At 52.7% G+C, this 12,765-nt stretch overlaps 1 protein-coding gene across 2 annotated transcripts; it reads left to right on the forward strand.

Moving 5' to 3' along the window:
- The first annotated feature begins 6,553 nt into the window (after positions 1-6,553).
- Positions 6,554-11,984, forward strand: KLF10 (Kruppel like factor 10). Of its 2 annotated transcripts, none has more exons than XM_030510416.1 (4): positions 6,554-6,691; positions 8,435-8,674; positions 8,783-9,641; positions 10,531-11,984. In XM_030510416.1, exons 2-4 carry the CDS (start codon positions 8,444-8,446, stop codon positions 10,788-10,790), a joined length of 1,350 nt encoding a protein of 449 aa, XP_030366276.1. In that variant the 5' UTR covers positions 6,554-6,691; positions 8,435-8,443; the 3' UTR covers positions 10,791-11,984. The 2 variants fall into 2 exon arrangements, with proteins under 2 accessions (XP_030366276.1, XP_030366285.1); XM_030510425.1 differs by having other exon boundaries at positions 6,568-6,820; positions 10,531-11,982.
- The last annotated feature ends 781 nt before the right edge of the window (positions 11,985-12,765 follow it).

A 12,765-nucleotide genomic window follows, 5' to 3' on the forward strand; every position in this document is an offset into this window, starting at 1 on the left:
AAACTGGGTGCAGTTTGGTCTGTACTGTATGTAGGATGTGCTACCTGCATTTTTGCACCTGCATTTTCCTGCCCAGATAGGTTGAAAGAAAAGAAGCACCTTTGTTCATGACTTCTACCAAAATAGCTGTAACAGGAGGTATAGAAATGGTGTTACCTGTGTTAAGAGGAATGGCAAAGCTGGCCCTGCTGACTTCTGCACCGTACTGATACACCACATGAGATGCCCTGGCCACACCACCATCTCACCCCCTTTGTACCACCAGGATTTAAGCAATCAGAGGAACTCTTAAAATGCAGCAGCCATGAAGTCATTGTGCAACAAGTAAATTCTGTTTTGGCATGAAAAAGCACACAAATGTGTTTCTATTGCTTCCATCGGGGAACACCTTTATCTGACCGTAGCAAGTGGCTTTGCTAGCTACACAAGCTCACTCTGTCGTGCTTAGAGGTTGTCTCCATCTCCTCTTACTGGCTGACAGTTCAGCTTCTAAGTATCTGATTTTGTTAGCAGAAATTCAGATTGATCAGTCAGGTCTTATACTAAATTGTTAAATAAATCAGGACGCTGGGAAAATTCTGAATATAATAAATACACCATTCAAAGTGGTGGGACACACAGACCCGGACATCATCCTCACAGGCAGAAAACATTCCTAACAGCGTTTTCTGATATTTTCCAAGCTCTGCCTGCAAATAAACAATGTGCTTTGCCATACTCTTGCACAGCTCTCTGAAGGTATCCATGTTCTTGTGAAATGGCTCATCTCCACACCATGCATAGGACCCACCAATGCTGCCTTACACCGCGGGTATCAACAAAACCACCAGCATTGCACAAGTGAAGAAAGAGCACACAAGATACTAACTGAAAACAAACACATGGTTACACCACGTGAAGTGAAATAGGAAGCATGATCTATATGGAAGGAATCAACAAAGCATTCCAATATTAACTCCTGATTTCCACTATAGAGGATTCCCAGGATTTCTTGGACCAAGACATACAGCAAGTGTGCAAGTTGGCTGGTTGGAGCTGACCAGACACCCATTCTGGCTGGCTTCCAAAAAGATGGATGGGAAGCAGGGCTGTAGCTGGTACCATCGTTCTGTCCAGTGTCCTGAGAAGAAACACAGTTCTTGTGACAGCCACAGGATCTAGGGAAAGGTCTGGTTGGCATACAACCCGATCCTGCACTCTCACAATCTTTAGTGGATACTGAAGCAATCATTTACTTACCTAGGCTCTTTCTGCTCTGACCAAAACCATCACCTATCCCACAGTCTTCTGTGAAACAGGTACACATGCAACATCAGAGCTTAAAAATACCCTTTGATGTCCAGTCCTAAGAAGTGGAAAATGGCTCTTCCTCATTAGTATGTAGAAGCCAAGAGTTTAGGATAAAGGAGCAACTTTATTAATTCCGCATGCCAAAGGCAAGATAAGCCACAGATAACAGCTGTGTTTCCTAAGAGCAGGGTGAAATTCAGGAGATTGGAGTTTTGCCTGGCAGCCTCAGACCGATGAACAGAACTGCAGTTACACAGCTGGCCACTGATTTACCAGCCATGTTGCAAATTTTCTTCCCTAATTTATCTTCCTGATCCCTTGACAATTTAGCTTTCCACATCAGGAGAATATGACTTGAAGGCTAGATAAGCGGTTTTCTGGGAAACTTAAACTTAAGATATAGTGTAATAGGTATGCATAAATAACCCACAAGTGCTTAAAAATCAAAATCACAAACATCTTCCCGATGAAAAACCCAGACATGTCTGTTTTCTTCCGGGCTGCATAAAACCACATCCCCATCTTCCCTGGGAAACTGAATGGAAAATACATGTGAACTGACAGCGATCCTTCAGCTGTTTCCAGTGATGGCCAGAGAAAATCAGTTTTGTTGAAAACTGCTCCCTTGCCAAGCAGAAGTTTCTCTGACCTGTGCTGGGCTTCATTAGGGGTGTTTGAGGGTTTTTTCCCTTACAGCAGCAGTGCAAACATCAGCACTGCTAACAGCCTCTGAAGCCTTCCGCTGAGCGGCGCTGAGCAGGCACAGCAATACTGGAACTGTGGTGACTCAGGAACAGCCACAAATGCTCCGGAGAAAAAGGGCCATGAGCAATACTGTGTAGAATGCACGTACACAGAAACTGGGGTTAGCATCACGCAGGGCTGGGGAGGAACACGGCGCTGCCAGCCAAACAGGACTTGCTCTGTCTGGCGTCAGACTGGTAAAGCAAACTAAATCCCATAAAGTGAAGTTTTAATGACAAGTTCTAGTTTTCACCTAATATTCTAATAAGTGACTGCAGACCCAGGACAAAGCAGGTCTTCCCTAAGGTCGGGATGTATGAAGAAAATGGGGGATGAAGAGGAAGGGAAATGCACTTAAGAGACAAAAAAGGAGACAAGCTGTCTTGTTGCTGGTTATATGCTCCACCTCCCCAGTTACCTGATACATAAAGCTCTGCAACTGCTGTCTGCAGCAGCGGAGACACCTTCCCAATTACTAATAAATGAGCACGAGCAGTAGTAGGGATGAGAGAGTAGCTGAGCCCTGTACAACCCTCTCTTGCCCTGAGCTTGCTGTCTTCTGCCTCCGGCCCACCTCCCACCCCTCCCCCTGCTCGGTTTTCTCTCTTCCTTCCGTCCTTCCTCTCATGTTCCCTGCTGCCGCTTTCCTGCCCTTTCAGAGCTGCCTTTCCATGGCCACCCCCTCAGCCTCAGCTACTTTCGGACACATTGCTCTGCATATGAAAATGAGCTGTCACATTTTCCAGCCTCTGAAGCAGAGATTATTTTTGGGAGAGGTGGTTTTGACAGTTCTGCCCTGCAGTTCACACACAGAGCACAAAGCAGGCGATGTCAGTGCAGGGGGAGAAGAGGAGGGAGGGTACAACAGCTCAAAACACACACAGGGCTCCTGGCTGTGCATTCAGAAGGGATTGAAGGTCTGTGGGGAGACACGATGCTCCCATGGAGTACGGGAGTCAGGAGCAGTTGATTCTCCCCACTTCCCAGGGCTGCTCTTTCCCAAGCCAAGGCCAGCTGCTAGCAATGTTGCTACAGGACACGCCGCTGAGATGACAGCTGAGCCTGCCTGTGAAGAACAGCCGCAGCAAAGCCCCTCTCAGCCCTCTCACACAGAGTCCCTCACCCCGGCTGCATCCCTGTCACCACCAGGCAGCGCATGCTCCCTGCCAAGTACCACAGTCAGCACACAGACCTTGCCTGAAGATCTGGCCTGAAGACCCTGACAAGGGAAAGTGTGACAGGATTTTGACCTACCAGCCCCAGCCATGCTGGGCACTTTGACTGCCCCTGGTCAGCATAACTGGCAGGGCCAGAAGGTCCCATGTGCATGAATGGTGGCAGCAGAAGACAAGCACTGACATGGTGGAAACAAACCCCAGGGGTGAGTAGAGTCTGTAACACAGGTGGAGGGAGAATGAGCAGGAGGCTTCTTGAGTGGGGGGCAGAGCAGACTGAAGAGAAGAGCGGCTGTGGAGGGTTGCTCTGGAAATTAAAGTTGAAATGAGCTGCTTAAAAGAAGCAAATAAAGATGGCAGCTGGGGAGGCAGAGTTGGGAGCACTTTGGCATGGAGTGGTTGGAGAGGAACTGACAGGGAGAATCCTAAAGTTGGCTGAGGAGGCAGCAGGGTATGAATGGCCACAGGCAGTGTGGAGCAGGCTCCGGCAGGTGTGCTGGGAACGGCCACAGGGAGAGGCTTCCACAGAGCACGGATGTCACCGGAAGGAAGGTGCATTAAGAAGCATTAAGTATTAACAAGTGGTGCGTGTGCCAAGGGCACGAGGTTGTGTGGCAACTGGGAAAGGCAAGCTGTGAGGACTAACAAAGAAGTGCTGCTGGAAGAGGTGCTGCAAGCAGCAAGGGTGATCTGGCAGAACCCACAGCAACAACAGCAAAGAGCCAAGAGCCACGGGAAGCCAAAGCAAATACAGACAAGGAGGTAAAGCAAGGACGGGAGGAGAGAGAAGAGCAAGAAAAGAACAAACCGGGACAGGCAACCTGAAGCAGGAGCTGATATTGCAAGTCAGCCTGTTGTTATTTTCTCATAGTTATACCACAGTGGGGGCCAGAAGTGCCCGTCAGTGCTGGGTCACATCCTACTTCATGTTGTGTAAACTGAGGCATGGCCAAAACTGCAAAGTATTTACAACAGCCTCACTTGGTGTCCCCTAAAGCTGCCCTTATGACAAATCCAAAAGGCATGTGATCCAGCTCAAACATCGCTATACTGATTTCTTCGTTTTTCCATTTTACATTAAACTAATCATGTTTTCTCCAAAGAACAGTTTACTTCTAGAAAATTAGTGCAGGATCCCCTTAGCATCCCCAAACAGTCCAGCACATACCTCCAACATCTTGCCTCAGCAAGCAAACTAAAAATGGTAACAGGATTTCACGTTACAGGCCTTTAGTTCACATTGGCCACTGGATTTTTAACACTAAAGTTCTCACTCTATCAGTAACACTTTTGTGTATGTGCATTACATACAGGTAAGGGTGAAAGGAGCGACAAAGATCTGCCTAATTTTCTGGTGTCATACAGGAAGAAGCTATTAGTTTTGTGAGTGAATTTATCATGGAGGGTTAAACTGTAATGCTGGTGCAACTCCTACAGATTTAGTGTCAGGGCAATAAGATGCTTCAAATGTTATTTCAAAACGTTTTAAATAAAACCAATTACAATCACAAAAAACATGACAGAACCTGTCGCAAACAGAAAACACTGGATTTCACCAAGAACTATTAGGTAATAGTTCCACAACCTCTATTTCAGCCAAAGCAGATGCAGACAGATGCACTGACGAGCCCAAAAGTCTTTCCCCAGCCGTGCCTCATGTGACGGTAGCACCTTTTGGCAAAGGAGAGCGTGTTCCGGGAGTCAAGCAGCATTTTTTCCTGTTGATTTCAGTGGGAAATAGACAGTAAACATACTTTCTCCTGTTAAGACATCCAGAGATGGGGAATCCAGTGGAGTAATTTGTAAACATTTGTTTGTTGCTACTAATGAAAAGGATGTGGATCATCCTGAAGGAAATTCTCTTTTGGGAATTCCCTCTAGATAGGCAAGTCGAGTCACTCTGTTTCCCTGCAGGCATGGCCAGCAGGCAGGCACCTGGGTTAGGGAACAGGTACAATAGTGGGAGTCACAGGCTGTTTTGTCAGACGTGACAACCCTGGAAGCTGCAGGAGTGAGGCGAGAGGGATCCCAACACTGGCTGCCCAGTGCAGGGGGCACAACAGGCAAGCTCATCCCACCGGATGCATTTGGGCTACCAGCATGAAGCTGAGTAACAGGAATTCCAGCTGTACAATGCATCAGTGAAATGCTGGAATTTAAGCAATAAAAAAAAAAAAAAAAAAGCGTCTTGCTGAGAATAAAACTACCACTCTGCTGTCAATGCACTCGTCTTTGAATTAATTAAGAACTGGTTTGTATTATTTTTTACTCTGTTCTTATGTTTTGCAATTATTCTATCCTCATTCTTCCTTCAGGCTGAATAAACTGCTCATTTGTTACTTCTGCAGCATTTTTTATTCACTTTAAGACAAAATTAAACATTCTGGGAGGTTTCCAGGCAAGTTACAGGAGATCATAACCTGCTGTCAGACCTCTTCTGTCAACTGGGATTGGCTGACATTGGAAATAAGCAGTATTTAAGAATACTGGACTACGACACCATTGAAAAGGGGTAAGACAGGAAGACATATCTTAGAAGAAGAAGGAAAAATAAGTAGAAAAATGCCGTGAGCAAACGAGACTGGGCTGCCTGGGAGGAGGGGAGAGCTCTGAAGTGAGGCAGAGCAAACAGGAGAGCTGGAACCGATCCCTACCGAAGCACAGGCAGCGTTCCTAGCGCAGGGGAGCACTCTGGCACAAGCAGCGCTCCACAGCTGCAGCCTGGCTCGGGATCCCGCTTCTCAGCTGCCGGCGCACGCAGCCACCTCCTCTGCTTTTATTAAAACTTTCTGACAGGAAAGCAAACCCGCCTCAGGCTCTGCACGGCGCAGAATACCCCAGCACCTCCCGCCCTTCCGCAGGCTGCAGCCCCGCAACCAGCAGGGACCCGGCTCGCCGAAGGCCGGCAGCGCTGGGGAGCAGGCCGGGGCGCTGCCGGGCGGGGTGAACCCTGCGGGGGCCTCCCCGCGGCGCAGTGCCCGGGCGCGCCCAGGCGGTGCGGGGGGAGGCGGGCGGCGGCCGCCCGGGCCGTGCCCCGCTCCCCCTCAGCCCGGCGGCAGGGCGGGGGCCGTGCTTCACCCCCCCGCTGCCGCGTGACCTCATGCGCGAGGAAGCGCCAGGCCGCCCCCGCACGGGGGGGGGGAGGGGGGAAGGGGGGGGTGGGCACTGACTCAGGCGGCGGCGGGGACTCACGGCGCGCCGCGCACACGCCGCGCTGACACACTGGCCACGCCGCGGGGCAGCCGCCGATCACGCGCGGGCGCCCGGCGCCCATTGGCCGGCGCCTCACACACCTTTGCCGGTGATTGGCGGCGAGAGGCGCGGCAGCCCCGCCCACAGCCCGCCCCCCCCTCTCCCCGCCCCGCGCGCGGGCCCGGGGGTGCCGCCACCTGAATGGGGAGCGGCGAACAAAAAGAGGAAAATAAAGGCAGCGCGCGGAGAGCGGCGCGGCGCGCGCCCCAGCAGCCTCGGGCCCGGCACCGGTGAGCGACCGGCACCGGGGGGCTGAGCGCCTGGGGATGGCGCGGCGGGGCAGCCTGAGGGGACGCGCGGCAGCGGGGTGGCGGCACGGGCGAGAGGAGGGACCGCGGGCAGCGGCACCGGCTGAGGCGGTGAGCTGCGGCTGCGGGGCTGCCGGGTGGGGTGAGGGGAAGGAGCGAGGGAGCCCCCGCGGGGCGGGCGAGGCGAGCCGGGACCCCGGCGGCACACGCACACACACACACACGCACCGGTGTGCGTGCGAGCCGAGGCGCGCACCGCGCGGGGGAGCGGCGGGATCCGCGGCTGCTTGTGCCGGGCGGCGGCGGGGGAGCGGAGGGAGCCGGGGGGATGCCGGCACGGCGGGGTCAGGCGAGGCCAGCCGGCAGAAGCGGGCGGGCGGCGCGGGGGCTGGGAACAGAGCCGGCGCTGCGGGGAAGGGGCGGCCGCCGCTCCCCGCTGGGAGCCGGAGGAGCCGAGCCGCGGGGCTGCTCCCCGCGGGGACGCCGCTCCGCTTCCCCCCCCTCGCTCCCGCAGCCCAGCCCAGCCCAGCCGCGGCGGCGCTGCTCCCCCGGCGCAGGGGGCGGGGCGGGGCGCGGCCCGGCGCGCGGCGGGCTCCCTTCCTGCCGCCTGCCCGAGGGCGGGGGCGGCCGCGCGGGGAACTGGGTGAAAGGTCGGCGCGCGGGCGCTGATCACGCTTTGTTCATATGCCCCCTTCCCCCGCCCGGCCCCCGGGCCACGCCTCCATCGGCGCCGGCCAATGGGCGCCGGCGCGGCGCAGCGCGGGAAGCCAATCGGGGAGCGCGGGGGCGGGCAGCGCCGGCGGGGTGCGCTGAGGTGAGCGTGGCCCACGTCCAACGGCCGCCGCCGCGGGCGCTGTTGGTGACAGCCGGGGCCACCCGCCCCGCGCCCCTCACACGGCGCCTCTCACCGCGCCCCGCGCACAGTGCCCCTCACACGGCGCGCCTCACACCGCGCACAGCGCCTCTCACCGCGCCCCGCACACGGCGCCCCTCACACGGCGCCTCTCACAGTGCCGCAGCTGGCGGGGCGCGGGGCTCCCACCCGCGGTGTCTCAGCGGGGCGGGCGGGGGTGCACCGCCCCTCACAGCGGGAGGGCTGTGTTAGGAATGATGGTGGAACCTTGGGAGGCTTTCTGCCTGGGTCGGTTCTGTGTGCTGATCGGTCTGATAGTGACCGAGCTGGTGATTTTCCTTGCGTGTACATGTGTGTGGGAGACACCCTTTGAGTATTTCCTGGAACATTTTGGTTGGGTAATACATTTTGAAGAAGGTGTGCGTCGGTCCCAGTATGGTGCTTTTATCATATCTCAAAATAAGCACAACATCGAGGGCTGTGTTTGAAGCAAAAATGGAAGGAGGATGGAATGGTGGAGGAAGCTTTGCTTTCTTTGGGTGAAGGTTTTAGTTAAGCTTTCAGACACAACACTTGCAATGTGGAATAACTTAAACTGTTGCTTAAGATTTGGGGGGAGTTCTTTTGTCTCAAGAAAATGCATAATCTTCACCAGATGTCTAGGTTTCCCCACTAACAACTTCATTAACATCTTACATTAACATCATAAGAAAGGAGGCAGGGAAATACAGGCCTATGCCCCACATGACCAAGGGTATTTATCTTGCACAGGTTGCTTTGGTTTTTATGAAGCTTTCTCTTACAAGTAACTGCAGAATATTCAAACGTGGTATCATGTTAAAAGTTTCCTTTTTTACTTTTAACCAAAACAGGAGTAAGAAATGGAGATGATGACTGAGAAACAGAGAGATAGCAGGTATTTCTGGAACAAGACTCCTGAAAAAAGCGATTATGAGGCTGTAGAAGCGCTTATTTCTATGAGCTGCAACTGGAAATCAGACTTCAAAAAACATGCAGAAATGAGACCTATAACTCCAGCATCTGATATGTCAGAAGAGAGCGATGAGACCTTGCTTCCCGGAGCAGCGGACTTCAGTGCGATACCAGCTTTTGTAAGTTTCTGGATCTGTACGTTTGTGCGCTTGTTTGTAACAACCAGTGTGGTGATGTGTTGGTAACATGCCCCCCCCCCCCTTACTGTGTCTCTCTCCCCCACACAGTGCCTGACCCCCCCCTACAGCCCTTCCGACTTGGAGATGTCACAGGCGGTACACCCGCTTGGCAAGTCGCTGGCCGAGGCTGCCAAGTCTCCTCTGCCTGCCGTGCCTCGGAGAGAGGCAGAAAGGCCTCCAGTAGCTGGGCCCCTGAAAGCTCAGGCGACGAGCGTTATTCGCCACACAGCCGATGCCCAGCTTTGTAATCGCCAAACCTGCCCGGTGAGAACAGCCAGTGTGCTGAAATACCCGGATGGTGTTTCGAGGGAAGCAACCAATAAACAAAACACAGAAGCAGAGCATCCAGAGTGTTCTGCTGCGGCGCTGAGCAGAGCCGGTGATGAGAGCGGTGAGCTGCCAGTGGTGGAAGGGAGAACTGCGGAAACAGCCGTCGCTCCGGTGCCCCTCACAAAGCCCTTGGTCAGCAGCAGGCATCAGGCTGTCCCAGTGATCCCGCCGTGTCCTGCCCAAGGCAGTGGAGCCCCTCCCGTGCCTGTGATTTGCCAGATGGTCCCTCTGCCCGCGAGCAACAGCGTTGTGACGGCCGTGGTGCCCAGCGCTGCGCCAAGCCAGCAGCCGGCTCTGTGTCAGCCCATGGTCTTCATGGGCACCCAAGTTCCCAAGGGTGCTGTTATGTTTGTTGTGCCCCAGCCAGTTGTGCAGAGCCCCAAGGCTCCCATTATTAGTCCAAACGGCACGAGACTCTCTCCCATTGCCCCTGCTCCCGGCTTTGTACCTTCTGCAGCAAAAACCACTCCTCTGGCTGATTCTTCAAGAATAAGAAGTCACATTTGCAGCTACCCAGGATGTGGGAAAACATACTTCAAGAGCTCCCATTTGAAGGCCCATGTCAGAACACACACAGGTTGGTTGCTGTTGCTGGATGTTAAAAACTAATGTAGGAAATTGTGGTTGCATCCACAAGGTGGTAAGGTTCTAGTGATTACTGGATTTGTTCATGGAACAAATTGTGGGGCAGCAATGAAATCCTTTTTATTGCCAGTGTGCATTATAATGCTGCCTAATCTCTGACAGGAAATCTCCCGCAGGGGAAGTTGACTCAGCAGTTTGCCTGTGCTAGACTTGCTTCATGTCAGAAGGTGCCCAGTAATGCTTCTGATGAGTGTGGAAACAAGGCCTTGCCCTGTGCAGAGCCTGCTTTTCCAGAGTTAAAAGATGCCTTATTAGGCTTCTCCTCAAGGATGCTTTTGTCAGAAGTGAGTAAAACTTAGATTATTTTATGAGAGAATATAAGGATCTACTCCAAACTATTCCTGCCTTGGTGATTTTAGAGTAGCTTCTCCATGCCTCAGCTCTTAATCGCAGCAGCAGAAAGAGTCACGTGTACTTTAACACGGCCTCGCAGTGCACGACCGGGGCTCTGTACGCAAAGCGTTGTTACTGATTGTGTTTCAGAGGGTGGTTTTGGGCATGCTAAGTTGTTAAAATCTGCAGTTCATGTGGGGCTGAATTAGAACCAGCTGTCTGGAGATGTAAAGAGCATCTCAAACTGTATGGTTCCAGAGAGTAGTTAACCCTTTGTACTGCTTAGTCTTAAGGATGGTGAGTCTGTGTATTTAAATATTGGTATATAAACAATTTTCCACATTTCACGTATCTAATTAAGTAGATTTTTCTTCAACTGTAATTGTAGAAGCTTTTCTTTAAAAAAGGCAAATTCTGCCAGTCAGGGCAGTGGTGTTTGCTGCTCATTTACTACTCAGGGGGTTTTTTCCTCCTTTTTTGTCTTTTAGGAGAAAAGCCGTTTAGCTGCAGCTGGAAGGGCTGCGAGAGGAGGTTTGCGCGGTCTGATGAACTGTCTCGCCATCGCAGAACGCATACTGGGGAGAAGAAGTTTGCCTGCCCCATGTGTGAGCGGCGGTTCATGAGGAGCGACCACTTAACGAAGCATGCCCGTCGCCACTTGTCGGCCAAGAAGTTGCCCAACTGGCAGATGGAAGTGAGCAAGCTGAGCGATGTCGCCGTGCCGCCTGCAGCGGCCACTGCGCACTGAGAGCGCTTGTGCTGAAGGCGGTGGAATTAACTGTTGTCACTGGGATGTGCCAGCTGGAAAAAGGCTTTTCCTCCCGGTCTGTGGTTCTCCCGCACCGGCTGCTGATGGCAGGGCAGCAGGGAGGCAGCCGTAGTCTGTGCTTGTCACAAAAACGTTGTTGGGAGAACTGGTGGCTGACTGGAACAGCGGGTGTCTTGCACTGGTAAGGAGAGAGAGAAAAGGAAGGTTCTGGAGCAGAGCATGTGCTAGTTCTAAATCTTGCAAATTGCTGATAGATACTTGAGGTCAGTCACATGTAAGTGTTGCTGAAGGTTTGCTGCTGGCACTCGAGACCAGCTCTGGTTTTAACTTCCTGTTGTCAGTCTTCAGTGCAGCATGGACTAGGAAGACAGCAGCATGCAGGCGCAGGTGTGAAAGCCCAGATTGCACCCGTGTAAGATAATCTGAATCAGTTTTCCTACTTCTGCCACCTTTTCTTGGTAGGAATCTTTTTCTCCTACCCATTTTCCGGCCCCATTGTAAGCGGTGCTTTGGTGCCAAACTCGTGGAGGTTTGAGACTGATGCTCCAGCACAGGGTATTGGAGACAGCCTGGTCTGGAAAGGCTTGGGATGGGCATGCAGGGGCACTGCCTGGGCAATTCTGAACCCTCGCTAGCTTTGATACTGTCCCAGCTTCTCTGGCAAGCTTTGTGCTCCTTCAGCTGGTTGTACCTGGGCATGGGGAGATGCTTCTGCTCCCGTGTTGCTGGCGGTTTCCTTCACCCCCTCTCACAGCTGTGTTCACTGCAGGGACACAGGGCACTTTTAAGAGAAATGTTGTAACTGAAACTGCTCGGGTTGGTTAAGGGAGAAACCGAGACTCTTGGGCTTCTTGAGCATGTTATTTGAGAGATGGTTTATACTAAAAATGAAATGGATATATTATGTATTGTATTAAATTAGAAAGTTGTGATTTGAAAGGTAAAACGAGGCAGTAAAGACACCGGCCTAGAATTTAAACTAGCTTTTGTGACAAATAATACATCAACTTTCACTATCTGTATTTTATCATTTTATGTTGAGGACACCTACCAGAAAGTGGACAGTTTGACAATAGTGTATTAGATACGCTTTTTGTGACTACTTTAAAGATTTGCACATTTCTTATGTTGTACTTTATACTTTGTTTACAATAAACCCAGTTTTCTTTAATACAAACCTCTCCTGTTTTTAAATCATAGCAGAACGTACCTCTTTGCAAGGAGAACAGGGCAGCGTGCGGGCAGCATGGTTCTCTATTTGCTTCTGCCTCTGCCTGCCTGTGGGTAGGGGAGCTGGGCCCTGGGTGCTGTTCCTGCCGCTCAGCTCCTGCCTGCAGGGATCCCAAGTTTTGCAATCGCTGTCATTTGACTCCTGCCCTTCCCGCAGGGTGTTTGAAGCAGGGGCACTCCTTACCTTGCCCTGCCTGACGCAGCAACCTGTGGAGGGAAAACCTGAGTCACTGCCCTTTCTCCTTGTCCCAGGGAATACGCCACTGCAGCCCAGTGCGAGAGAAACACTTCCCCAGGAGTGCGAGTCCTGCTCTGCCATCTTGCTTCAGGGGATTTTACATTTCTTGGGCACAAGAAAGCAGTGAACAGCTCTAGGTCTGAAGCTCTTCCGCATCTGCAACTAGCCATTGGCTAGAGAGCCGGGTCCCCTCACCAGCCTTGCCTGACACACTGAGCTTTAAATCCAGGCTCCTCTCTGCAGTGCATTCAGGGGCCTTGAACCCCTCCACCTCAGCAGGAAGCTGAGCTTCAAACTGCCCAGGCGCATGCCCTCGTGCTGCTGTGCAATAAAAGGGGAATGAAAGGGCGTTTCCATGCCGTGGCTGTCCCCGCGGCCCATGTTTCCTGAAGGAACAGCAGCTGCCAGTGCTGCTGGTGTGGGACTCGCGTGCTTGGGTCCTGCCCCACCGGCACCCCCAGGTCACCAAGGGGAGGCTGCAGCGGA

This window comes from Strigops habroptila, chromosome 1 (assembly GCF_004027225.2).
Source record: "Strigops habroptila isolate Jane chromosome 1, bStrHab1.2.pri, whole genome shotgun sequence".
Lineage (NCBI taxonomy): Eukaryota > Metazoa > Chordata > Aves > Psittaciformes > Psittacidae > Strigops > Strigops habroptila.